Here is a 27,885-nt window from a genome sequence, read left to right as displayed (position 1 = left end):
AGATTGGAAATTTGGTGGTTCTAAATTCATGGTGGACCCCAATTTGGCAATGAATCATGATCAACCTTAACTAAATGAAATACTAGTGTTAGTGTACTCTTACTATAGAATAAGGGTCCAAGCTTTTGGAAAATTAAAGCTTTTTGCATCTTTGGATGTGAAAATGAATAAGAATAAAATAAAGGCTTCATTTGAATAGAAAATTTGTGTTATTGATGCAACTTTCTCTCCCTCACACCAGAATCTGCTTTTTGAAACTGTGAAGGAAGATCAGTGCATAAATGATACAGGCTACTATACTCAAAACAACCAAATATATTGCATTTTTATTTCACCCTTCATTTCAGGAATATCAATAATGGTACCCATAACTGGGGGGAAAAGGTTATCATTGATTATTTGGCATTCTGGCTCAAACAAATTAAGATCCACCAGTAAATATTTTCATCAGTCATCACTAGAGTGGTATTATTGAAACATTTAGTCAAAAGTGTGGTGCTGTAATATCAAATAATTCAGGATGCTACATCCAAGGGACTATGATGAGATTCAGATTTTGTTGGGGGGCCAAAAAAGAATGATAAAATAGAACATCAGAATTTGCCAGTAATAATATAATATTATACTTGTATACATGTGTTAGAGCTGTTTATCGAACATATCCTAAAACCTACTGTAAACATCCATTCAAATTCTACCGAGTACCAACTAGCATGGAACAAGGTAAACATTCACATCATTATTATCGTTTACATTCTTTAAAGGAAACCTTTGGACTTTGGAGATAATGGAAAATTTTCCGTACTTGCCAATACTGAAATGCATATAATTCGGTCATATCATAGATGGAAAATTTGATATAAACAGATCTATTTATTAGATTTGATATCCCAGCCTTCTTTCAGCATTATTATTATTGTCTTTGTATAATTGTATTTCACTTTTAATTGTAAATTCTACAAATTTTCAAAGCTCATCCATCTGAAAAATTTCTGTACTTGAGGCCTGAGATAAATGCTGAAAAAACCTCTTACTTTTCATTGACATATATTGAAAAAATTAGATTAGGGGGCCAACCGCTCAACCTTCCACACTTTCTGTCCATTGACCTCCTGGGGAGAATATTGTAACCTGTCGAAAAACACGCATGAAAAATCAATCTGAAATTATCATGAGAGATTTACATCAAGCAATATCTGAAACTGGAAGTGCATATGGTTCTGATCTTGCGGGTTAAAAAAATTTGGATCAAGCAAAAAGCAAATTACCATAAGGAACCTTAAGAAGGAATCAATGACTAATGAGGGACTAACTGTTTAGTAGGAGTTAATAAGAGCTGATTTTCAGTATAAGCGTCATAAACTCATCTAAGCAATCTATTTTGGAAAAATAATACATGAAAAGTTTAAAGTTAAATGAGAGAGATTGTTTTTCAAAGTTATCATCAAGTAGCAAGACTAGGATGGATCAGATTCAAATTGATAGCATATGCATATGGCATGGACCCTGAACATAACTAGTGCATTGAAAATCCAACGCCTATTGGCTTCGAGGTCATTATTTACTTGCAAACATGGATACTTTTTGTGTCTTCCACTTTAAGACATGAAATTTGAAAACAAGCAACCTGTCATAAACGAGGGAACAGCCCGCACCTGTCATGCAAGCGAGATTGCTGTCCTTGCCAAAATTCAAAAAGCTCCGGTGTTAGCCTGTATCCTCCCCAATTCTTAGGTTTAGGGATCAAACTTCTGCAAGAAAAAATAAATAAATTATTTCCAGCTCCCCTGGAGTGACTTAGCAGGGGCATATAGCCTTAGCCAAATGAAAGATTGAACACATCAGAATTCCAAGTTGAAATTAGAGATTAAAAAATTTTATCAGAATTCAAAACTAACACCGAGTCAAAACACATAGTTAAATAACTTACCCATCAGAAAATTTTTGCTCAAGCTCTTTGTACTCCTGATGAAGAACATGCCTTCCAGGCACTACAGAACTCTAAATATCAAGAAGTTGATACAATAAGTATACATGTATGATTTCTATATGTAACAACCACTAGATTAATCCAGGCAAAGCAGTCGTAGACCTGCTTACTAACTATTGCTCCAAGCTGACTTCCTCTAGGACGGCTATGGAAATACTGCTCTGATTCCTCATCAGATACTTTCTGAACAGACCCCTCCACTCTTACCTAGGAAAAGCAACAAGAAACTACATAAGATGGTGTTTGGATTATTGAGACTCAATGCATCACGTTAAACTGGTACAAAAACTACAGTTCAAGCTCTGTAAACTTACAATTATAAGTGATTAAAGACTAATCCACAATCTTCATTTGCAAAAAATAAATACAATTTCTGTAGATTAAGGAAATATAATATATTGATTAACTGTTAAATGAAGGAAGTATACTATGTTATCATCTGAAAGAATTTTACATCAACTAAATGTTCTCTTCACAAATCGTAACTACGAAACTCACTTATCCTCATTTTGTTCGCTGAGTAGAGTACATGATGTCATGTTTAATGACATTAGCTTCCCATATGGAAGCATGAGACCGTGTGGCATGACAAAATAACTTTCATCCTTAAACACATGGCTAAACACATGGCAAAACAAATAATTATGACGACAAGGCCATCAAGAATGAAAACAATAGTTACCTGTCTGTTTAGACCATCCCAGTAAAAAAGAAGTGAAGCATGAGGATTTTCAGATAAATCACGTGCCTTATGACTTTCATAGTTTGTGTACCTGTGCAAAGTAATTGCGGTGGGTGAACACAATTAATCATTTGCTGAACAGAACGGGGAAATCTGCACTAACGCAAAAGTAACATTCTTACTGACCACACAAAACCATCCTTGTCCACACCTTTTAGCAATACCATTCTTGATGAGCTACAGCCAAGTGAAGTAGAGAAATTTAGAAGTATTAGTTTAGATATCATGGAAGTATAGAAGAACAATTTAACATGAAAGCAGAGAGGCAGAACTTACGGTTTTCCATCCTTCCCTACAGTTGACAATGCCATAGCATTTGGTTCCTTCAGACCAGCAGCTAATGCATCATCAAACCATTTACGGAACTGCAAGTAACAAATAAAATATGTTAAACATAAAATTGATTAGAGTGCAAATAATAGTAGTTATAGCCATTAAAATCTCCTTCCTCAAAATACTCAGATAAGACAACTGAAAACAATCGTGGTAAAAGTACTTTTTGGTTATTTAAGAAAATGGTAGCCAGGGTGGCAGGGTAGGGGAAGGAGAACGGCACTCTAACAACAGAGTTATGAAACTGCAGGTCAAAATGGATGTATATTGGCAGAAACTACTTAGAAGTCATGGTAAAGTGTTAAAAATAGATCATGGTAAAGCCATTAACCACCTCACCAACAAAACAGTTAAGAACAAGCTTTGTTCCACTAAGCAGGGTTGGCTATATGAATTAGAGTACTAGACAACAGCAGTCTCCTAAGTCATTAGCCACCAATAGAGGAGAAAAGCACCAACAACCACTTTACCTGATTAATGGGGTCTGCCTCCACTTGCTCTTCAAGAAACTCTGGAGAGATATAGTTCTCTCTTAGAGCTGAAATATCAATTTTAGGCGGCTTTCCAATTCGGACACACATGGAAGTTCCAGGATATTGCGGAAGTAAAAGCTTATATTTTTCTGCAATAGCAGGTGGGACAAATCTACCTCCTAGAAAGTGGTGAGGACCACTAAACTTCTTTGCGCATAATTTCGGGGCTGTCAAAGAAATCTTCATAAAACACAAGGAGATGAGGCAGTCATTCAATCGAGACACAACTTGTATATATACAAGAAATAATGAAATATCAATATATTACATCCAAATCTCAGCGGTTAAAGCAACAAATAGTGAGAAAGATATATATATATATATGAGAAGCATACCAACATATCAGGTTGAAGGCCTATACCATTTATATCTCCTTCTTCGACATGCCATCCAGATGGAATATCTACAGAGACAATAACTGATCTTTTCGGGCCACTTTGATTATAGTTTTGTAAGGTAACAAATCTTTGGATCAAATCATCAAAAGGAGGTCTTGGAGAACCTGCAAAATAAGAAAGTAGCAAATCAATAAAATGCTACTGTTTATTCCAAAACTTACACATTGGTTATGAACTCGAGGCTTGAGTTAATAAAACAAAGAATGATGCAGGTATTGATGAACGACAAGCAATATTAGAAGACACAATATACATTACCATGAAATGAGAATCCGAACATTGCATCAATTAGAATGCTGAAGTCACTTGACAAGTCCGAAGGTAGATCTTCCACTGACAAGAAAGGGATTGACAGAGCTTCGAGCTACAGCATCAACATTTCATATGAGATTTGTTGCAGCTCATAATAAACCATAAAACCAAAGAAATAACAAGAAAAGAGATACAAAGTGAAAAATAGTCTGTTCAAAACTTTCACAAGTTGAGTTCCATCCTACCTGAGTAACTAACCCTTCATAAAGAGGCTTCGGGGTGCGCTTGGGGTAGCAGACCGAGGGCTTATAACCAAAATGGTGCAGGTGACGAGCGGCCACCAAACCATCGCCACCATTGTTACCAGGACCACATATGACAAGAACACGGTTATACTCACCTGGTTTGTAAACCTGTGATGTTAAATCAATTTCAGCTAAGAACACATCTTATTTATATTCCAACTACATTTCCTTTATGGTAAGTCCATAACTTGGTACTACACTAGATTAACAAAAACTTGTGCTCATTCCTAAATCAACAAGAATTTAAACCGGTTGAATTATCGAATGTAAATGGCAATCAGAGGCATAACAAAATTATCAGGAATTCTCCTCTAATGAAATGAGAAACCACTAATTTGAAAGGAATAAGTACCTCAGCAATGGAAGTAGCGACGCTCAAACCAGCCAATTCCTACAAATTGCAAGTATCAGAAAAACGGAACTCGTTAAGCATTACAATAAAATTAAAAAAAAAAGGGGGAAAAGAAAAGGGAATGGTGGAAGGTGAGAGTGACCATGAGCTGGTCGACGGAGAAGCCAAGAGGGCCCATGAGAGTGTTGTCGATCTCAGCAGCTTGGCGCTGCGAGAGGTAAGTAACTGAGACAGAAGAGTCCATGGTTCCAGAAGCTTCCCTGGTTGTTGAGAAGTTGTTAGAAAGAGCGCGAAATCCAGGAGGCAGGATGGTTGCGGGGAAGGGTCGCGGATAAGCGAGGGCGCGTGAGAGTGTGGGGGCGTGTGGGAGAGTGTTGTAATGAGAATGAGAAAGAAGAGGGAGTGAGTAAAAATTAAAAGAAGTAAGGAATAGAGAGCATGACGTCATGATGCTGCTTCTTCCCTTGCGCACCAATGAAAGCATCGCTTAATTTCTTCTTCTGCATCTCTCATTAGGAGTCCAGATAAATATTCAATCTTAACGCCAATTAAATTAAATTCAAATTCAATTCCAGGGGAGGACCATTTGCAAGGTTCTGAAAACCTGACCGGTCATCAAACCGCTTTAGTCACTGGTTCACTGATTTACTGGTTCATTAGTCCAACCGGTCCAACTGGTGGTTCAACTGAAAAAACTGTTTTAGAATAAAATAAATTATAAAGGACCAAAGATGAGGGTACTCCAAGAACTCCTATTAGATGCAACAGCATTCAACATTATCACATGTTCTCACACACACATACAAAGCCTTACTCAAAGAACAATCACAGCAAGTGACTTGGAAAGAAAATGTAAACACCGAAACAATCACAAGCATACAGAACATCTGAATATTATTATAGCAAACATAATAATAAAATAGCTCTTCTAATGCGTCTCCGAAAATATCCCAAATCAAGAAAACTACATAATCTGATCCACTTGATTCAGAAAGCTACATATATTAGAAAAATTAAGAATCAACTAAAAGAAAAAGAAAAGGCCTGGTTGATTCGATTCAATTGCCTGAGATGAAGAATCAAACAGGGCTGAGAAGCTGAGAGTTTAAATGTTAAACCTCAATATTCAAATAACATGACTCCATTATTGTTATTATTACACCCTTCTAATGTCACAAACTCAATATATATTATAGTCCGTTGACACTTGTGTATTCACAACTTGGCCTCATCATTCTGATTCATACCTTAAGTAGAAGAAAAAGTCCCAATAAGCTTTCGTTACAATTTTATCCAGAGTTGGGGTTTTGGTTCGGAGTTCATGCCAATGATAATGACGAGAGGGATGAATCCGTGAATCAGTAACATAGGCAGTGCAAATTTTAACAAAGTTCACCACAGTGATTAACAACAACAAAAAGCACTGAAGGAACACTCAGAAATATAGGCGGTGCAAATTTTAACAAAGCTCATCACAATGATTAACAACAACAAAAAGCACTGAAAGAACAGTGAATCAGTAACATGGGCAATGCAAATTTAAAATTTAAAAGTTATCAATTTAAAATTTATCATCAAATACAATCAGTGAGCAAAGCCAATCAATCAAGCACTGACTGAGCATTCTGTTCTGATTCTGTGACTGGGAAGCAACAAATTCAAGTCACAGCAACAAATTTAACAAATCCTAGTAAAGTCCCGATTCACAGCAAGAAGGCAAATTTATTGATTACCAATTCAGCAACATGCAGAAATACAGGGAGAAGGGAAATCTGGAAAAGAGAGAACACTAAACCAAAACATTAACCAATAATCACAAAACACTAAACCTTCACCCAGCAATTACAAACAAAGCCAGCAATTACAAACATTAGCACATTATAAAACATTCCAAAACACTAAACCTTCACCCAGCAAAACCAGCAACTACAAACAAAGCCATCAGTAAATTTGAACAAAAAAATTAAGAGCCATCAGCAACTAACAGAGCCGAGCCATCAGTAACAGAGCCATCAGTAACAGAGCAAAGAATTGAAAGCAACAGACCAACAGAGCCATCGAGCCATCAGTAAATTTGAAAAAAAAAATTACAGCCATCAGCAACCAGCAAATACAAGCCAGATCCATCAGCAGCAGACAATTACAATTTACAAAACATTACAAGAAAAATGGAACAAAAATTGAACAATAATTTCAGAACTTCAAACGAAGAAGACCAAACATTCAGAAATTAAAAGGAAGAAGCGGAGGCGACGAATTGAAAACAGGGCCACTAACCTGGGTTCCGTGCCGAGAAGCCAGCGAAGATGAAAACGACGTGCCGAGCTACCTGGGGAAGAGGAAGATGAAAACGACGTGCCAGCGAAGATGAAAACGACACGTGGAAGAGGAAGCAGCGGCAGCGGCGGCGGCGATGAAGGGCTAGGGTTTTCCTTGGCTTCAGAGGTCTCCAGGGAGTGCACGAATGATTGGGGAAGAAGGGGGGGGGGGTTTTGGTAATTTGGTTCACGAATGGTTCTGCTTTTGTTTTTTTTTTTTTATTTCCAAATAAACAAACGGTGTCGTTACCGATCCGGTCCAACCGATCAATAACCGGCTGGTTCGACAGTTTTTAAGCGATTTTTTTTCAACAGTTATAAGTATCGGATCGGATCGTTTTTATTATCGGTTCCAGTTGAATCGGTTCAACTGGCCAGTCCAATCCGGTTTTTAAAACCATGGTTCCATTTGATATTTTTACATGGAATAGATTTTTTTTTAAATTGAATATTTTTTAATTATACGTTAAGAAGTATGAATGGTACAAGAGTATTAAATCAATGGTAAATAGTTACCCTTAACATGATAAATCAATGGTACATTAAGAAGTATGAAGCAACCATTAGTTGGCAGTGTATACTGTATAGTGAAACCTATATATATGTCTTCTTGGGCCTATATAGTATGCGTATGTATATCTGAAATTATTACTAGTTGTTCCGTTTGTCAAAGCTTAGATTAAAATTTGATTACTTGCAGGGGCACTTGTCTAAACTCATTGCTCATTTTCAACCACATCTTTTATTCTTTTGATGAAACTCATGGTGGTCTTCAAACTCTCTGGATCTGTAAAGGAAAAAACAGAGACAGAGCATTATTAGTGTGTTACTCAACACCCCTATATAATAATAAGGAAAAGACTAGGAGGCCAGCAACTTTGTTAAATTCTGGCCAGCATATAACTAGCAAAGAAAAGTGAGTCATTGGATGAAATTTCACACCAATTTCACAGCATTAAAAGCATTATTGATGGCTATAAATCACAAAAGTTGTTGGCCCGGTAGCATTCCTCTAATAATAATGCTACACATATTTTTTGATTTTTCTGGTAGTATATACAGTTTTATACTTTTATCAAATTTTTAATTAGATTTTCTTAATTTATAAATTTTTATTTTAAAATTAAAATTTTTAATTAAATTCTTATTAGTTATTTTTTGAAAAATAATACTTTTAAAATATTGGTTTTTAAAATGTTTCATAATTTAATATCAAGTACAAAAAATGAATATCTTATATTTTTTAGCAAAAGATAAATTAAATAGAACTAAATAAATTTTTTTTATCTAATATAAAAAGTGAATTACAAATTTTTTAAATATAAAGACATAATTAAAAATTTAATAAAACTGAAACATAATAATTAAACTCATATAATTTATATAAGAGCTTACCTAATCTTGGAATGGTATGGCCTTTGGGATGATGGATGATCATAGGCTCAATACAGGATTCTAGTAGCTGAGTACCATAAGGCCTCAGGAAATCTGTCTCCCCTGCACCTCGCAAGCAATATTTTCATCACTAACACTATAATCTTAAAAGTTAAAATAACAATTTAATATATTCTCCAATTTTTTTTTTCCCTACTGTATCTTCCAATACAATACTGCAATTCGGCAGGCCAATAAAAATTAATTTGTCTCGAGTCTGAAGACCAGTGAATTAACTACTAGAGATTATACTAACCCTTCTTTTTTTTTTCTCCAATACAATTACTAACTTTTCCATGTCCCAAAAAAAATTACTAAGTTTTCATTGGCATGTAGACATTTCTCTTTTCTTGTTTTTGACACGAGTCTTTGAAAAAAGCCCGGTGTTTTTTATTTATGACAAAAACAAAAGCGCCTAGCGGTTTTGGACTCTTGGTCATAACTTATGACACGTCGCAAGTTGTATGCAAATTCTTTTAAAATAAAAAAAAAAAATTTCACTCCCCTTCCATGGGAGATATTTTTTTTTTTGTTTGTACCAGGGTATCAATGAGGCCGAAAGCCCAATGACTAATCCCTCGGGTACTGCAGAGGCAAAGTGGGCGACCCTCCCAAGCAAGCAAGCTCCATTTCCATCTTCCGGAGAGATGGTTAAGGGACACAGACCCTCATCCATCTGTGCCAACTTGCGTTGGTTCCATGGGAGATACTAAAATGACATTCTCCTCTCTTCTATTTTATAAATGTACATTTTTTTTCTCTTTTAATTTTTAAAAAACCTCCTCTCTAATCTATTTTAAATTTTGTGTTAACTAATAGTAACTTTATCCTTTTTTAAAAAAAATAAATTATTTTTTTTAAAAATACCCATTAACAAAAATTTTATTTTTTATCATTAAATTTTGCTTACCAAAATATTCTTTAATAAATTATTTTTTAAAAAATAGAGAAGAGGAGAGTGTCATTTTAGTATTATCTCGCAAGAGAAAAAAAAGTAGAATTTTTTCTAAAAAAATTTGACAGAGTAAGAAAATAAATGTTAATTATACTTATAATGAAAAATATCAATTTAGTAATAATTAATCTTTTATTTTATTGTCTTATACTTTTATTAAATATTTTACGCTAGTGATTTTTTGTTAGTAACGTGAAAGGAGTCAAAGAAAATACCTAGAAAGTGAAGAGAGGGACAGGTAATGGGGCTAGAATATGCTTTCTCCGTTATCAAAGATGACTTGAACTTTGCCCCTGATATTATTATTATGAATTTCACCCTTGGAACCTTAGTCAGTGCTTCACCCTGCACATCCCAATAACTCATCAAGAGACCCCACAAACAAATTAAACTATAAATATAATTTTAATGACAAATAGTATTTTTATATTTTGCGTGTATCCAAATTTTGCACGTTGCACACCTTCTCCTGAAGACCGGTCAGCGCAGCAGAGAGTACAGCACCCTAATTTTGTCACATTCAAACATGTATCTCAGCTTAAATATTTATATTCATATTCACAGAGAACTGAATTCATCGACTAATTAAATTAACAATAATGCTAGAAAATTAGGATAATTCCAATAAAAAATTAGTGAAATATTTTTTAATGAATCTAAAATTTTTACGTAAATAGTGTTTATGTTAGGTATTAAAATATTTTTTTTCTTTGTAAATTAGATGATTCTAAATCTATTTTTTAATTTATCATGTGTTAGGTATTTATGGTGTGTTTGTTTGGAGTGAAAATGGGAGGAAGAAAAATGAAGGGAAAGAAATTGGAAGGAAAATAATTATTTTCCTTTGTTTGGTTGAGGAGAGAAATGGGAGAAGAAAGAAAATGGGATAGAAAAATATTGGTGGGACCCACCAATTTTCTTTCCCTCCAACAATGGAGAGAAAATAGAGAGAAAATTAACTCTCTCTCTACTTCCAATATTACCCTTTTATTTATTTTAATATATTTTATAACATAAAGGTAAAATTGTCTTTTTATACTGTTTCTTTCCTTCTTATTTTCCTTTCATCTAAACACATCTAAAGAAAATAAAAATTCACTCAATTTCTTTCTTTTCCTTTCTTTCCTTTCTATTTCTTTTCTCTCTATTTCTTTCCTTCCGACCAAACATAGCCTTAGAGAAAGAAGGAGAGTAAAGATACGAAAGTTAATTGAATTAATTTCAGTAATTCACGCTATAATGATACTGAATGTATCTCCTCCTAATTTAAATATGGTAAAATATTTAATAATTAATATTTTAAATTATAAATAAATAAAACTAATCATTATATTTATAATTAATTAAGTTATTCTATTTATGACTAATTTAAAGTTGGTTCATATACTTTTTCTTAAATTAATTAATTACCTGAGAGAAGCCCAGAAGGCCATCAAAGGGTCCGTGCTTGATCATGTAATCTTCTATGTATTGTACGCATTCATCAAAGTTGGTATACTCCGTAAATTCCTAAAATACAATAATAATAATACCTTAGCTTTGGATAGAATTGCCAATCACGAACACTATACATGTATATAGAATGCGAACCTCGTTGAACTGGAACCACTCGTAATAAGGAGGATCAAAGATTCCTTCAACATCGGATTTTCCCTGACAAGGAAAAGGAGCATCGAGGAACTCAAGGTCGAGGTGGTCGTGAACAGATTGGGGCCACTTGTGTAACTGTGTTTTGAGGATGTGGCCACTTGTTCGGAACCCATGAAGGCATAGGATTCTTGGTTTCTTCACCCCTTCGCTTCCCATGATGGTTTTTTCTTTCTGTTATGAATAACGAAACAAATGAATTTTTACTCAAAAAGGGTTTAGTGGAAGGTAAGGCTCGTAGCTCAGCATATTAATACTAATTGAAAGTCATCGAAGGTCAAAGGTAGCAGGCGTATAGCATGATGGTAGGTTTGGCTATACGGGACCTAATTCCATTTTGGCTGTTTCGATCAAATTAAATACAATGTGAACAAAGTATAGGTTGATGAATTAAATGATGGCATTAGGACTAGAGAAAACTAATTAAGCACACAACAATATGATGTTGTGAATTGACGAAGGGCGGGAGCTAGCATTAATACAACTAAATTAAAATTTCAATTTAACTCATAAAAAATATTATAATTTTACACAATTTAGTTAATGATACGAACAGAATTTTAAAATAGGATGAAAGTAAAAGAAAGAGACTCTTCTACCTCAATTTAATTTTCTGTTGCAACAATTAAGAAAATTACTCTATCTCTTCTATTCACACTCAAGTTTCTCAAAAAAATTTAAAAAAATTTTCACTCATAAAAAATTAATTCAAAAAGAAGAATAAAGAGTCTCTAAATAAGTTTCTAACAAATCAACCTAAGAATGAACTAATTTTTTTTAGATATCTAATTTAAATTTAAATTCCTAAAGATAATTTAATTGAAATTAGATTTAATCTTTATTGAATTTGATCAGATTTGATTTAAATTTAAACTTTCTAATAATAGTAAAATACTACTCAATAAATAAGAACTAAATCAAATCTTCTAAAAAATCCTAACAACAAAACAAACTAAATATAAACCAAAAAATCTTCTTAAACACGCATTAATTAATATTAAAAATTTCTATTAGATTGAATATCTATTTGATTTATCCTTTTAATTTTGTACAACATTCAATTTTAGCTAACTACTTTAATTAAAGTACGGTTGTGCATATTTATTTTAAGGTCGTGCATATTTATTTTAAGGTCGCCTAACCCTACTAAACTAGTTAAATGCCTATTCTCTTAACACATATTTGTTAATTTATGAAATTTAATTTAAAAATCCTAATTAAATCATATAAAAAACGTGTTATAAAATGACCGTGTTGAACATTTTTCTTTACGGTATCTTTTAGTCTAATAGATTTTGCAGTGGTTTAAATTTTATTTAAGAATTTATTGTTAGTCAATAAATTATTGTATACATAAAACAGGATTCAAACTCTTAACACTTACTTAAGCGAGACCATGTTCAACATTTGAATTCAAAGACAGAGTGTTTATAGGTCGAATTGGATCGGGTTTAGTTAGATCCGAATTCAGATCTAAAAGGTCACAAGTTTATTTTCACTCGATACGTAAGTGATCCTGAAATAAGTCCAATTAAATGGAGTAAATTCGATATAAAATTAGTATATACAAATTTATAGAATTTTATATGCTAAAGTAATAAAATTTTACTTTTAAAAATTAAATTTAATAAATGTTATATATGTTTATACTAAAATAAATTATTTTAAAACAAAAATAATATAATATTATTAATTTCACTATAATATATATTTTTTTATTATAAAAAATAACTTCAGACTACACAAATTTAGTAGTTTAATAAAATTATCTATTTTTTAATATTTCTGACACCGAGTTAATAGTCAACCTTATATATATTGTGTTATTTTATTTTTATATATATATAACACGTGAATAAATTATTTTTATAATTAAATTTAATTATTATTTTTTTATGTCTCCCATAAGTTATTAAATTAATTTGATTGAACTTAGTTACTATTTAAAATAATTCAATTATATAATATCATCGTATTATATTTATATATTATTTGTTTATTTATTTTTTCATTGGATATATTTTTCATTGCATATATAATACTATATTTATTTTTAATTTTTAAATGAATTAATAAAGCATTCTTTATTAGACACTTAGGCCGTCATTATTTTAGTTGTCAAAATTTTTGTCCAAAATTAAAAAGAGTTAAAAATCTGAAAAGAAACTTCCTCCATTACAATAGTTGTATAGCTCAAACTGTACTTTTTTCTTTTATTATTATTATTATTTAAAAGAATGTGCTTTCTTCTTTTTTTTTTTTTTCTTTGGACATCTTTATTTCTCGAACATCATTAATTTAAAAATAATAAAAATATGCTTAACTTCTTAATTTAAAAGATTAGTTTATCCAAATTAAATAAAATTGTTAACTTAAATTACATCTATTTAAATTTTAAATTAAATTTTCTATAAATGTAAACTATTTAAAAAAAGTTATATTAATTAAAAAATAAAAACAAAAACAATTAATACTCATCCCACTCAATCCAATTCAATGGCATCATAGTTCATACCCTACCACGCACTTGTTTCTCGTGTTTTTTTGGTTTTTTTTTGTTTTATTTTTCTTTTATTGTTATTATTATTCTTTAGGACCATATCTTATTTTATTCTTCCTGCACAATATTATTGGCATCATATCCCTTTGATCACACAACATTTAAACCATACCAACAAAATAAAAGCCCAACATCATAGACTAAAATATTTTTTTGAAATATCAGACAAAAAAATCCACAAAATTACTCATAGAATTTCCAGCTAATCATCCATTAACACAACCGACAATTCTGTGGATAATTTCTACAAATTCTGCTTATGGAACAGCATTTTACAGGATGATTGGCAGCATCATAACACACGTCAATCTCTTCGCGTAGCCACATAATTTCAGCAGTTGAAGAAAAAAATTTCCTTCATCACACAGTAGCATTACCCATAAAACAATTCAAGAAGTTACTCAACTCATTTTATCTTATTAATATTTTTTAAGTAGTAAGCTAAATATATTTTAAACATTAATGCTACATAATCAATTTAGATTAGTCCAATGTATATCTGGCTCGTCCTTTTGTTTGTCAACAGTAAATTTTTATATAAAATGTAAATTTATAATAAATTAATTATTAATTTATCGAATTGGGTGATATTATGAAAATAATTAGATATATATACAAATTATTTAAGAGAAATATGTTTTGAATAGTTATAAAAAAATATAGAAATATTACTGTTACGATGGGTAACCAGAGATTAATGGGCTGGACGGTGCTGGTTGGCCCAAACGTATGAATGAGGAGTGGGGGAATGGGGGGGTGGTACCTGCAAAGACACTCCGATGCCTAAGTTAGCAAGGGCGTGAACAGGTTTAGAGTGTATTGGGTCTTAGAGATACCTGAGGAGTGTCAGTGTATTTATAGTGGTGAACCAATAACCACCGTTGGAGTAGTGCCACTTTTCTAGGGTGTTAACCGTCCATTTATCTTAGGGAAGTTAAGATATGGCTCGTGGAAGTGGTTAGAGAGATTCTAGGGGCGGTTACCCATTCAAATGAGTGCTTATCTGCCAGCTAATCCTCGTTCCCGACTTCCTTAGAGCAAGTCGTGGTGCAAACCGACTTTGTAGCGGTTGATTTGGTACAGGGTGAGGCTCAACCCAAAGGGTTGAGCCTTCTTACTTGGATCCTGGGCCCTAGCGTTGGGCCAGGGTATGAACAGTGCCCCTACTCGAGCCCAATTTCTCTTTAAGATTTGGGTTCGAGTATTCTACTCGGGATTGTGGTCGACTTATTGGAGGACCGACGTGATGGTTTAAAACCGACGTGACTTTTCGTGACCTTTTGGTTCTGACAGTTACGTCTAATCAAGCGTCGCGTCCGTTAGGGATGTGCGTAGGGATTGATGGCCTTGGTAACGGTGCACTCTCATTAATGACTGCTCCGCTTTTACCATCGTGCCCCTAACGTACTTATAAATACTTTCCCTCTCTTTCATTGTTTCGTTTCTGCGATTTTTCAAATTTTTCCCTTCATTCGTTCGTGATGTGTTCTTGTATCTTCGAAGGCTTTTCGTTTCCTTCAACCCTCATTTTCGGATAAAGGTTAGTTCTTTTTGTAACATGCTTTTCTATTTGCATGCCTTCATTTTGTAGATAGGTTGGTTTGTAGACTTCAGTTCCATACTTCCTCCTTTAGAGACCGTGTTTTTTATTTTCCTTTTCTTTTTCCCTTGTAGGTTTTTTGCTACCTTTTTAAGAAAAAGAAATGGCTTCCGTAGATATCCTTTCTCAATGGGTTGATGTCACGGTCCTAGGGGAGGAACCCTCGGTCGATACTGAGTTTATCACCAACCTTCGCACTCACCACAGAATTTGTACTTCTGAGGATGACGAGCCGAAGTATGAATTGGTAGTCCCGGGTCCTGAAGACCGGGTTTGCTTTGGGAGGGTCAATGAGGCGGTCCCTCATTTTTTCTTTATGTATGAGTGCATGATCACCCGTTTGGGTGTTTTCCTTCCTTTTTCAAACTTTAAGATATCTGTTTTGCATCACTGCCGAGTTGCCCCTACCCAGCTTCACCCCAACTCTTGGGGTTTTTTGAAAATTTATCAATTTATTAGTCAGGCTTTGGAGTTCCTGACTTCTTTGAAGATTTTTTTCTATCTCTTCCATATGACCAAACCCTTCAGTGGGCTAAACAATAAGCAACAATGGGTGTCTTTCCGAGCCATACAGGGTCGGAGAGTTTTTACCCTTTTTGACGAATCCTTCCATGACTTTAAAAATTATTTTTTTAAAGTTCAAGCCGTAGAGGGTCACCATCCCTTTTTTCTGGATGATAATTCTTCTCCCCGATTTCCTTTATACTGGCTGGAGGCCTCCCCCTGCGAGAAATATGGTCTGGATGACCTGGATGAGGTAGAAGCAGCCATTGTGGGATTCCTCCGAGAAGTGTGGGGGAGGGCCCCATATTTGGACACAAAAAAGTTTCTCCAGGGGTCTCCGACCTTTGTCCAGGCACAGCTAGGTAGCTTTTATTTGTTTGTTAGATTTTCGACTTGTCTGACTGACTTTTCCGACTTGTCTGATCTATCTGTTATTATCCTTTCAGAGATGGCAAAGGCAAACGCTCAGGAGTCTTACCAAAGGGTCCAAGAGGCTAAAGCAAGGTCTCGCGCCAGGACTGGTGGCGCCAGGGCGGTTATCTCTCCTCCTCCTCCTCCTCGGAACGTTGGGACTCCCTCTCAGCCCATTGTGATTTCTTCTTCAACTTTCTCTCAACCGCCCCCCTCTGCTCGACCTTCTCCTGAGCCAGAGAATAAGAAGCGCAAGACCTTAGAGTCTGGCTCTTCTGGTGAGGTGAAGGCGGATGCTCTTGCATTCGTCCGAAAGAACATCTATCCCCATGCTCGTATAAGCATGGATGATGCTTCTGTTCGGCGCCACCTTACCACTCTAGTTGAGGAGAGCCTCAAGGCGGCGGGGGTTTGTGGCAAACTCTTAGATATTTTTGAGAAGGCTCCTCTCAGCTCTTTAGGGATGACCTCGAGGGTTGAAGAGCTGGAAGGAAGGCTTCTCATATATCAGGAGCATGAGGGGAAGTTGAAGGAGGAAGTCGCCAAGCTGAGGGAGGAGAGAGATAACCTCCGGGAGAGGGAGAGGAAGTTGCAAGCCCAATGCAACATGGAGGTCGGTTTGAGGAAGACAGCACAGGATAGCTATCAAAGTTTGTTTAATGATCTTGTGTCAGTGAAAAATGATCTGCTGAATTCTCGGAAAGCATACGCCGAGTTGGAGGACTCTATTGCTGATGGCGCTGAGGAGGCTTGGAGGATCTTTAAGGAGCAGGTCGGAGTCATTGCTCCTGACTTGGACCTCTCTCCTTTAGATCCCGATAAGGTTGTCATCGATGGTGCCATTGTGGATCCCCCTGTCCCCGAGATTATTTCCGAGTCAGATTTGAAGACTCGGGGGCAAAGGATTATAGAGTCTTCTCCTCGCCCTAAGGACGCCCCGAGTTCCTCCACAGTTCCTCCGACTTCCTCTTCATCTCCTTTGGATGTCTCTCTTTCCGGTCCTGGTGGTGCTCCTCCTGGCTCTGGTGATGGTGATCCGTCTACTCTCCTTCCTAAAAAATAATTTTGTTGGCTATATGGGGGCCCGGCCTGTGGGTCCCCTCTTTTTAAACTCTTTATTTAATTTTGGTAGTGCGTGAACAATTTTTTGGCCTTTTAAGGCCGTAAACAAAACACTTTTTAATACCCTTTTTTAATAAGGGTTTAAGTTAAAAAATAAATACCCTTTTTTGGATAAGGGTTTAAGTTACTTTATGCGTGCATGTTTCTCTGATTTCGAACTTCCCTTTGATCTTTTCTGGAAAAACCTTTTCTTTGGCTTTGTCTGCTTTTCTGAACCTTTTTATTTTAAGGATCTTTAGGACAGCCTTTTAATCTTTTCTTAGGTTTTTTCCTATCTCTCTTTGGTTATTCCTAGTACTCAATTTCGTTTCATTGAGTTTTTATGACTTAGGCTACTTTCGTGATTCATTTTTGTTTTACTCAGTTTCCCATTCCGACTTATGAGTCGGGATGTTTCCGAGTTTATCAAGATCAACTTCTATAACCTCTTTACACTGACTTGTACCTCGTCGTTTTATCCTGACGACCATCTAGGTCGGTTCATTGGATTTTCACGTTTTGTCGAGCTTAAGTCGGCGCGTTTCGTCGAAAAAATAAAAAAGGAATTTGCAAGAGATATATATGAAAAAGATCTTTTATTAATTGGGGAGGTACCTTATTGCTACTAAGGATTTTTGACAATCTATTTCCCTTAGTCTCTACTATGATGCCTCGTTAAAAACCCTTCTCCAGAAAAAACCCTTTGGTTTTGGGAAAAAATCATGAAGTTGGGAAAAGAGTACATCAAGGAGTAGAGCTCGCTTTTAGCTATAGTACCTTTTCATATTACAAGCATGCCACGACCTTGGTAACTCGGTGCCGTCCAAGTCGGTCACTTTATAATAGCCTTTTCCTAAGACCTCCTTGATTTTGTATGGTCCTTTCCAGTTTGCAGCAAGCTTTCCTTCTTCTGATTTGTTGACTCCAATGTCGTTTCTGATCAAGACTAAGTCACTTGGGGTGAATGCTCTTCGAATGACTTTCTTGTTGTATCTTGTAGTCATCCTTTGTTTCAACGCTGCTTCTCTTATCTGGGCTTCTTCTCGGACCTCGGGGAGCAAGTCGAGCTCCTCTTTATGCCCCTGTATGTTTCCGATCTCGTCATGGAGAATCACTCTTGGGCTTTGTTCGTTGACTTCTATTGGGATCATGGCTTCTACGCCATAGACTAGTCGGAAGGGTGTTTCTCCAGTGGCGGATTGGGGGGTTGTCCTGTAAGCCCATAGCACTTGTGGGAGCTCTTCAGCCCAGGCTCCTTTCGCATCCTGTAACCTTTTCTTCAGCCCTGCCAGTATGATTTTGTTGGCTACCTCGGCTTGCCCATTGGCTTGCGGGTGCTCCACCGAGGTGAACTGGTGTTTGATTTTCATACTGGCTACTAGGCTTCTAAAGGTAGAGTCGGTGAACTGAGTTCCATTATCTGTAGTGATGGAACAAGGTATCCCATACCTTGTGATGATATTTTTGTAGAGGAACCTCCGACTCCTTTGTGCGGTGATGGTGGCCAATGGTTCTGCTTCTATCCACTTTGTGAAATAATCTATTCCCACAATCAAGTATCTGACTTGTCCTGGCGCTTGGGGAAAAGGACCTAACAAATCCATTCCCCATTTTGCAAAAGGCCATGGAGAAGTGATACTGATTAGCTCCTCTGGGGGAGCCACATGGAAATTTGCATGCATCTGGCATGGTTGGCACTTTTTCACAAATTCCGTGGCATCTTTCTGCAAGGTCGGCCAGTAGAATCCAGCTCGGATTACTTTCCTGGCTAGTGACTTTGCTCCGAGATGATTTCCGCAGATCCCACTGTGGACTTCTTCCAACACTTCGGTGGTTTTTGAAGTCGGTACACACTTTAATAATGGTGTTGATATCCCCCTTCTGTAGAGGATATTTCTCACCAAAGTGTAATGTTGCGCTTCCCTTCGGATCTTCTTAGCCTCTTTCTCCTCCTTGGGGAGGATGTCTAATTTTATGTATTCGACCAAGGGGCTCATCCAACCGAGGTTTAATCCGACTACCTCAAGGACCTCCTCTTGTTTGTCTTTTTATTTTACTACGAAGGGTTTGTGGAGAGTTTCCTGGATCAGGCTTCTGTTATTCCCTCCTGGCTTGGATCCGCAACTCGGTGTCCTCCGACTTGTGCGTGCGTGGAGGAATGAGGGGTGGTACCTGCAAAGACACTCCGATGCCTAAGTTAGCAAGGGCGTGAGCAGGTTTAGAGTGTATTGGGTCTTAGAGATACTTGAGGAGTGTCAGTGTATTTATAGTGGTGAACCAATAACCACCGTTGGAGTAGTGCCACTTTTCTAGGGTGTTAACCGTCCCTTTATCTTAGGGAAGTTAAGATATGGCTCGTGGAAGTGGTTAGAGAGATTCTAGGGGCGGTTACCAATTCAAATGAGTGCTTATTTGCTAGCTAATTCTCGTTCCCGACTTCCTTAGAGTAAGTCGTGGTGCAAACCGACTTTGTAGCGGTTGATTTGGTACAGGGTGAGGCTCAACCCTTTGGGTTGTGCCTTCTTACTTGGATCCTGGGCCCTAGCGTTGGGCCAGGGTATGAACAATTACGTATAAAAAAAATTAATTACCAAATCAAATTCATTACTAAGTCATCTAATGCATTTAAATTTTTTTTAATCAAAATTAAATTCTTTTATAATTATGCAAAATTAATTTAATATATATTTATTACGTTTAAATCTGTTAAATTTTCCTATGGATCGCAGAGAAGTTTGTGAAAAGGAGGAGGAAGCAGACAGGTGGTGAGGGAAGCAAAACGATTTATTTGACAAGAAACGTGACTGAGATTCCAATTGGATTCGATTATTTGGGGCTGAAATTGAAGGGTTTTCCTGTTCTCCGTCATATTCCATCTTTGATGTCTTCCAATTCGTACCGAGGAGGTTCCGCCTACGGTGATGCCGCCCCTTTCCGATCCAGGTAATTCAATTCTTTCATCCATTTTCAGAATTTGATGCTAATCGTAATCATACTCATGTTCATATAATTTTGGGGATTTGCAGAGAGGGACTTAGCACGAGACCAGCTGCTTCCTCCGATGAAATCCAATTGCGCATTGATCCCATGGACATGGACTTGGACCACGAAATCACCGGTCTTCGCGGCCAAGTCAAAAAGTTGAGAAATGTATTTCTCTTCTCTCAATAATTTCATTATTAATTCCTTGATTGGAACTTGGAGTTTGGAGTACATACACATAGCATGGAACTAGGAATGTTCATTTTTAGGACTTGAAACTTAGAAGGGAGAATTATTCTGGAGAAGAACTGAAGAATTATTATGTTGATCTTGTATGTGCTTTTCAATGCTTGTTTCCTTGCTGATATATATATAATCATTCTTGTTGCCTTTTCCTATCCGCTTAAGTTTTTGGAGAGAGTGGTTTTATAACGTGGTATCCGAGTTTGAGAGGAAAAATAGCATAAGGCAAATAAAAAGAGAAAAGAAGGCATGTGCAAAAAATCAAGCAAATCGAAAAGAGACTATTGTTTGAGGAAGCATGTTAGAGATATAACTATTCATGTTGCCTCTTCTTATTAGCTTAAATTTTTGAGAAAAGTTGTTTCATGACAATTTCTTTGATTTAACAATCTATTGCTCCTTATAGAGTATTGGATTTTGATGGAAATAATGTATGCTTGTATGCCTTATGTTCTAGGCAAGGATGTAATTACTGTTCATTGTTTTATTTTATTAGAAGTAGTTTGAGGAAACTGTGGCATTCCAATATTTTTCCCCCTTTCTCTTGTTTCCCTTTATGCTTCGTTCTGATCGCATACACAACTTCGTACATATTGGGTGCAGGTTGCTCAAGAGATAGGTACAGAAGTAAAGCAGCAGAAGGATTTTTTGGAAGAGCTGGTACATCATATCTTCAATAAGCTATACTCCTGTGTGTGTGTGTGTGTGTGTATCAGTTTGCTTAGAGTTGCCTGCTCTATATGAACCAGCCAAAATGGTTTCTACAGGAACTTCATTCATCTCTAGATTTTGACATCTTATATAAGCTGAAATGATAACTGGGGGAATAATGTTTAGGCACCATGTTATTTATGCTACTGTTAGAATTTAAAACTTTGACCAAGAAACAAGATCATTCAATATTGTGGATTTTGATTTCTTTAGGATAGTTAGCTAGGATTATCTCTGGGTTTATTTGCATTAAGATAATCAATGGATGTAAGAATAATCATAAATTGAGAAGTAATACTTTATGGTGTTGCATCTGAAGATGTCTCCAAAATATGTCCAGCATTTTATATATTTTATTTTTATAATGTTCATATTAGTAACTCTAACTACTACTACAAATGAATACTGTGGAACTCGTGTAGTTGGTGCATGTTGATTTGCAGTTATTGATCAACCATCCTTTTTTATTTGTTATGTTTTTATTTTTTGCCAGAACTGGTTAACATTTGGGTTTGCATTTGTTGGATGCAGCAAACATTGATGACGAACGCTCAAGCCGGTGTTAAGAATAATATAAGAAGATTGAACAAGAGCATTGTTCGAAGTGGTTCAAACCATGTTGTTCATGTGGTTTGTTTTGCATTAATTTGTTTCTTTGTAGTATACGCTTGGTCAAAGATGTTTAGAAAATGAGGTCACTGTTAGGGGTTATGATGCTCCAGTTGAGTTGAAAAAAGAAGCCCTCAGCGTAGGCCTTCTTAATTAACATTTTGTTGTATAGAAAAGCTCCACTATCCGTCAAAGTGTAACACACTATATAGTTGAAAACCTAGACTTTGGAATTATATTTCTTGTCTATATTGCTTAGTTTTATAGTGCCCTTTTCTATCTTGATCATGTGATAAATGAAGCGGAACGTACTAGATAAGAATCTGTTTTGATCAAAGGCTCCATAACATTAATAATTAAGATAGCTAGTTATGTGCTCACATAATGTTATAATATTCTTGTGTTCTTAATTCCATCAAGTTTAATAGATGGGTAAATCAATGGGAGTTGCTATCATACATTCATTCATACGGTAAATAAAACATATTTTAGAAAAATAAAATAAAAAACCGTTGTTGATGAATATCGTTGGATGTGTGGTTGCTGATCAGATTACTAGCCTATACAGTAATGATTCCTTGCATAATATTCATGGCAGTTGTTGCTTGTGTAGCAGGCATGCAGAAATAGAACTGCTTTTGCGTGTCACATTCATGATTTCTCTTGCTTCTGAGAGAGGCATTCTATCATTATTGCATTCCCAATATATTACTAGTTACTTACATGTAAAGGTTTTTTTATTGCTCTCCTAACACTTGTGTTTTCACCAACGGCTGAGATGTATTCGATTGTGCGCGGAAATCATCATCCTTAAAACGTGAGATTCTGATACTTACAAAAGACACATATTCCCTTATTTTCGTTTCTTTCTTGTCCCGTCTCTATGTCCTACTTGCACCTTTCTTGCGATGCTTTTGAGAAGAAATCAGGGTTTTCTATTTCGTATGTGTTATGTCAATGTCATGGTTACACCACCACTAGGTTTTAATTTTGATCCGTTATTACCATATATTATCAAACACTATAATCAATCTCTTTAGTATTCTAAAAAAGTTACACAATAAAATTCAGTAATGACTAATGATCAACCTTCCAAATAATATAAATCAATGAAATAAAATTTAAAATATTCTCTCTCTCTCAATATATATATAAACCGTGCTGTAGATATAGCAAGAACAGGGGCAGAGATAGAATAATATGCATTCTATATATACATATTCTGTACAATTATTTCACTCTCTCAGTCAAACATTATTAGGTTAACGACCAAAGGGACTAGAAAAAAAATTATTGCAATTAGATCATACACTAAAAGAAGGGAGAAGTTGGAGAGCAATTGGCACAAAAGGCCAACCTAACGTGGGAATTGTCAGCAATGTAATCCACTTTTGCCCACTGTGTCCGTTGTTATGCTATGCTGTGTTGTCGTTGTGATGGGGGAAAGTAAATTCTAAAACACCCCAAAAGCGGAGGGTACCGTGGTAGTGTGGCATGTGGCAATTGTCAGCCATGTCAGTAGGTCAAAATGCTTTACAGAGGTTGTTAGCCTTCATGTTAGATGAACCTTGCTCAACTATTGGACCGGTTGGACCACACAACCTGCTCCTCTTCGGTTCTGAGATCCTTACGTGTGAGATCGCCGTGGCTAGAGCGTCGATCAGCACACATCCGTCCTCATCATCTGAGTCGCAACTCTCAGAGGACGAAGACTCGCTAAGGGAGCTGTTACCTAACCTGTTTCTTCCTAACCTAGTTACCGGGGCGGAGACAAACCGTCCGCATGATGCACCAACTTGGTGCTTCGTTTTTGTTCGGCTGGGCAGTGGCTTCAATGTGCGTTCTGTGTAAAATGTCATCCATGGATGCGCTGAAAATGAACCAGAAAATGTTAGTATAACATGCAAAGTTGTTGATTGACAAAAGTTGTTGAGAGCTTGCAGATCTTCAGCTTGCAAAAAATCCTTGTGACTGCAAAGATAACTATCAAGAGAACTGGGAATTGTTCTCTGTTTTAATCATTTCAAATGAAATAACAAAAGAGAGTATTGAATACAAGAATTAATTGCTACATTGCTGCATGCATCATTGATGTAGAGAGATAAAAGTGGCCAACAACAAAACTATTATAATCAATGCGTATGAACTTACTAAGTACTTCATCAGCTGTTATTCTTGATGTAACATCCCTTGTAAGCATTCTCTCGACGAGGTCCCGTGCAGGTTTAGATATTGCTGCCCATATGCCTGTTTGGAAATCCAATTTAACATTCTTAATTGCCTCAAAAACAGCTTCCAATGAATCCCCCTGGAATGGAAGATTGCCAACCAATAGAGCATACAGGAGCACTCCCGAACTCCATATATCCACCTTCTCAGAGTATTTGCCTGACAATACTTCTGGGGCCACATATGCAGGGCTTCCTGCTAAGCCAGTCAAGTTCTGACCTGAGATACAAAATATTTATAGTTATTAAGAGCTTAGACAATGCTGAAACATATGATTGTACGACAAATGGAGCACAAAATGAGAAATTCCAATTACATATTATTTGCAACAGATAGGAAAGACAATATCATGGACCAACTGCAAGGTAGGTTAGGTTCATATTGATACAAGCATTTTCCCTAAAGACCTCTGACTCAAATTTGCAGAAGACTTTCTTAAGGAGTGGTGAAAGAAAAAATCCTGCAACTTGCAAAGGATATAACCATCTAAATCCCACCATGTTTTTCTCCTATTGACAACGTAAAATTAGCAAACAAAGATCCAATGTATGCAAAGTGTAGAGTTCTGACCACTTTCAAAATTCCTGCAATAATAGCAATTACTTTCAAATTCAGTATACCATTTACAATACCACAGGGAAATAACATATGACCACTAGGCTCAAAACTAACATCAAATAATGTACTAGCACATCTGCTATATACCCTCAAACAGGTTTTATTGATAATTATTAGGTTGTATAAACTTCTTTTACATAAAACAGCTTGGGAAAGAATCCTATCCACATGTTAATTGTAAAGATACATCTGCTATATACAGTCTCAGATGTTACCTTCAGAAATTCTCATTGCGAGGCCAAAATCTGCAAGCTTTATTTTTCCTGATGCTGTGAGCAGAATATTCTCAGGTTTGATATCTCTGTGCACAACTCCCATGTCATGACAGTACTTGATGACTAACATCACTTCCTTGAGTACATTAGCAGCCTGCTGTTCCGAACATGGACCTTCCCTAAACATATGATCAATCAGTCGCCCCCCGGAGCATAATTCCATCACAAGATGGAAGCATTCAGCTTCTTCATACACTGCTTGCAGTGTCACAACCCCGGAATGTCCAGACAAGTGCTGCATTATCTCAACCTCTCGATGAACTGTCTCCTCTCCTTTCTTCAGAGTCTTACACGCATATTCTGCTCCGCTAGCCCTTGATCGGCACAACCAAACAGAGCCAAATTTTCCTTGCCCAATCGTTTGACCAGGAACATAATCATCCTCAATCTTCTTCTTCCTGCCCATCTGGGTAGCAGCATCAATGCAACCAATCTTCCTCTTGAGACCTCTGCCCGGCGTGATCAATGATGAAGTCCCGCAAGGCGGGGCAGTCGCAATGCCGGCAAGCCTCCTCTTATAAGAAGAGGCGGGCTCAGTGTCGGCATCTTCCTTGCACCTCTTCTTCAGCCTAAAGCAATCCTCCAGCGAGTAATGACACTTCAAATTCGAAGACGCAGACTCATGTTCCAAAGGCAAAACATCATCCGGCAGATCGGAGGCATCTGCCTCACTTCCTTTCCTTTTCTTCCTCATAATAACATCGGTTGTTGACCAACTAACTAATCAAGCATTTCCAATCTTATTTATTAAGATCACAACATCCCAACGGCACAAGAATCACAGACACCACAGAATGTTTTCCACTTTTGCTGCAAAATATCAAAACCAAACTCCTGGTTTCTGCTCTACAATCAAGGTACACAGGATCAAACACTGAAATAAATCTAAATCACAAAAAACAAGTAAGATCAATTCAAAAGAAGAAGGATTTACTTCTCCAAATGCATCGTGTGCGGAATCTTAGAAATCAAAACAATGTGATAGCATAGAACGAACACGCAAACATGAACACACCCCACACACTCCGTAAAACAGCGATCACGCATAGTCATCAGAAATCATGAAGCACAATTGAATAAAACAGAAGGAGTAAAGAGTAAAGAACGAACCTTTACGCAAAAGGGGTGGTGGATCTGTTCCAGCGAGAATTAAAAATCAACGAGATACAGTAATGGTTCAGTTAGAATCAAAAAGGGGTAAAAAAAGAATGGGAAATCCCGAAGAATCGCGAAGAAATCCAGTAGGGAAAACCCTAAAAATCTCCGAAGAAAGATTTTTTGGGGGAAATCCCTGAGACGGTAGGTTGGGTAGGTTGCACCAATAAGATTAATTTGACGAATGAAGCAACTCTCTCTCTCTTTCTTTCTCGCGAGGTTGTGTCCCTAATCCATTGTTTCTGAGGTTTAGCCTTGCTTTTCTCTCTGCTACGAGTTAATAAAAATCTTATTCTTATTTTTATTTTTATTTTTATTTTAATCCTTAATTTTCTTTTGTGTTGCGTGTTGTGTTCTGATTGGTTCACTGTTTCTTTGGGTTTCTGGTCATAGAGGGTTAAAAAGGAGTCAGTGTTTAGGGCCGTAGATTTCTCTCTTCGTCTCGGATTTTGTGGCTTCTTCGTTTTTCTTATATTTTCTTTGCTCTGTTTTTTCTTGTTGTTCTTCGGTGGCTTTTGGGGATTTATTTAGAAAAGTTTAATTTTAAAATATTGTTAAAAAAAATAATATTATTATTTAACTAGATTTTGTGTTTAAATATTTTTAATTAATAATAAATTTAAAAATTAATTATTTATAATGATATCATAAGATAAGATTGAATGTTAATATTGAAAATTAAATTCAATTTAAAATAATAATTTTTTAAATAATAATAATTATTATTATTATTTTAAAAGATAGTTATTTTTATTGATGTTAAATAAAATAAATTTTAAAAACATTAATTTTAAAAAAATTAATTTTAATATCTTATTAGTATAATATTTTTAAAAATTATTTAATTATATTTATTATTTTACATAATTATTCATGTAATGAATTAAAAATATTAATATAATAATATAGATATATAATTTAATAAACTTATAAATACATTAAAATTAAATTTAAAAAATCTTAAAATCTTTTATAATTTTATTAAAATTGTAAATGCCGGACAAGATATTTTATTTATATTAAACTATTCTTTTACCTTAACCCATGACAATAATAAAGAAGTTTCGTAGTCCATAAATTTAACAGAATACATAAATTTAATTACAATTTTAGTCTTTATTATCATATCTTTATCTTTATCTTATCTTTATTTGCTTTTATCTTTTATATGTCAATACTCTATATATACTTAGTTTTATCTTCATAGTTTATAATTTTCAATCAATCAACAATCAACAATCAATAAAATTTTTTCATTTATTCTTTTTCTATTCTTTCACAATTTTATCAACTTATAACTAATTATTATTGAAAATTATTTCAAATTCATTTATAATTTAATTATTATTTTATAAAAAATTCATTATCTCTCGAACCTTATGGAGTATTTCTTTTGTTTTGTTTGAGGGTTATTTCATTATTTGTCTCCATCAGCAATACAGTTTTAGACTTTTAGCAGTTTACAGGACGTGAAATTTCGGTTATTTCTTTGAATTTAATTTTGATATCGTATTAAATAATTATATATATATATATATATATATATATATATTTAATTATATAATATTATACTAATAAAAAATTAATTTTTTATTAATAGCATAAATAATTATCTATAAAAATAAATA

The 27,885-nt window shown here is 35.3% G+C and overlaps 5 protein-coding genes across 9 annotated transcripts; 2 read left to right on the top strand and 3 right to left on the bottom strand.

The window, feature by feature from the left end:
- Window positions 1-853: 853 nt before the first annotated feature.
- Window positions 854-7,414, bottom strand: PPOX (pyridoxin (pyrodoxamine) 5'-phosphate oxidase). Of its 4 annotated transcripts, none has more exons than XM_021106478.2 (14): window positions 7,183-7,414; window positions 5,048-5,600; window positions 4,906-4,944; window positions 4,494-4,661; window positions 4,255-4,360; window positions 3,934-4,100; window positions 3,536-3,778; window positions 3,009-3,097; window positions 2,859-2,909; window positions 2,673-2,763; window positions 2,093-2,197; window positions 1,931-2,001; window positions 1,656-1,751; window positions 854-1,131 (listed from the first exon to the last, which is right to left on the bottom strand). In XM_021106478.2, the coding sequence occupies exons 2-14, from the start codon at window positions 5,387-5,389 to the stop codon at window positions 1,065-1,067; spliced, it is 1,635 nt and encodes a 544-aa protein (XP_020962137.1). In that variant the 5' UTR covers window positions 5,390-5,600; window positions 7,183-7,414; the 3' UTR covers window positions 854-1,064. The 4 variants fall into 4 exon arrangements, 3 of the variants coding, with proteins under 3 accessions (XP_020962137.1, XP_020962139.1, XP_088349250.1); XM_021106480.2 differs by having other exon boundaries at window positions 5,048-5,591; window positions 7,183-7,367; XM_088493124.1 differs by lacking the exon at window positions 7,183-7,414 and having other exon boundaries at window positions 5,048-5,413; window positions 5,489-5,548.
- A 241-nt stretch (window positions 7,415-7,655) lies between these two features.
- LOC107607893 (dihydrofolate reductase) lies at window positions 7,656-11,493 on the bottom strand. The gene is made up of 6 exons (XM_088493125.1): window positions 11,203-11,493; window positions 11,023-11,121; window positions 10,076-10,117; window positions 9,828-9,957; window positions 8,619-8,720; window positions 7,656-8,010 (listed from the first exon to the last, which is right to left on the bottom strand). The coding sequence occupies exons 1-6, from the start codon at window positions 11,416-11,418 to the stop codon at window positions 7,940-7,942; spliced, it is 660 nt and encodes a 219-aa protein (XP_088349251.1). The 5' UTR covers window positions 11,419-11,493; the 3' UTR covers window positions 7,656-7,939.
- Window positions 11,494-15,735: 4,242 nt separating this feature from the next.
- Window positions 15,736-17,397, top strand: LOC148554328 (uncharacterized). Its single transcript, XM_088495108.1, has 2 exons — window positions 15,736-16,285; window positions 16,370-17,397. The coding sequence occupies exons 1-2, from the start codon at window positions 15,736-15,738 to the stop codon at window positions 17,395-17,397; spliced, it is 1,578 nt and encodes a 525-aa protein (XP_088351234.1).
- Window positions 17,398-20,159: 2,762 nt separating this feature from the next.
- On the top strand, window positions 20,160-22,357 carry LOC107606187 (bet1-like protein At4g14600). Its single transcript, XM_016308187.3, has 5 exons — window positions 20,160-20,378; window positions 20,462-20,585; window positions 21,264-21,320; window positions 21,903-22,224; window positions 22,319-22,357. Exons 1-4 carry the CDS (start codon window positions 20,317-20,319, stop codon window positions 22,062-22,064), a joined length of 405 nt encoding a protein of 134 aa, XP_016163673.1. The 5' UTR covers window positions 20,160-20,316; the 3' UTR covers window positions 22,065-22,224; window positions 22,319-22,357.
- An 810-nt stretch (window positions 22,358-23,167) lies between these two features.
- PEPKR2 (phosphoenolpyruvate carboxylase-related kinase 2) lies at window positions 23,168-26,699 on the bottom strand. 2 transcript variants are annotated; one of them, XM_016308185.3, is made up of 4 exons: window positions 26,213-26,699; window positions 25,043-25,943; window positions 24,132-24,428; window positions 23,168-23,850 (listed from the first exon to the last, which is right to left on the bottom strand). In XM_016308185.3, the coding sequence occupies exons 2-4, from the start codon at window positions 25,794-25,796 to the stop codon at window positions 23,504-23,506; spliced, it is 1,398 nt and encodes a 465-aa protein (XP_016163671.1). In that variant the 5' UTR covers window positions 25,797-25,943; window positions 26,213-26,699; the 3' UTR covers window positions 23,168-23,503. The 2 variants fall into 2 exon arrangements, with proteins under 2 accessions (XP_016163671.1, XP_016163672.1); XM_016308186.3 differs by having other exon boundaries at window positions 25,043-25,948; window positions 26,213-26,514.
- Between the last annotated feature and the right edge of the window lie 1,186 nt (window positions 26,700-27,885).

This window comes from Arachis ipaensis, chromosome B7 (genome assembly GCF_059453495.1).
Source record: "Arachis ipaensis isolate K30076 ecotype BB chromosome B7, ASM5945349v1, whole genome shotgun sequence".
Lineage (NCBI taxonomy): Eukaryota > Viridiplantae > Streptophyta > Magnoliopsida > Fabales > Fabaceae > Arachis > Arachis ipaensis.
This window is presented reverse-complemented; position numbering and strand designations above follow the sequence as displayed.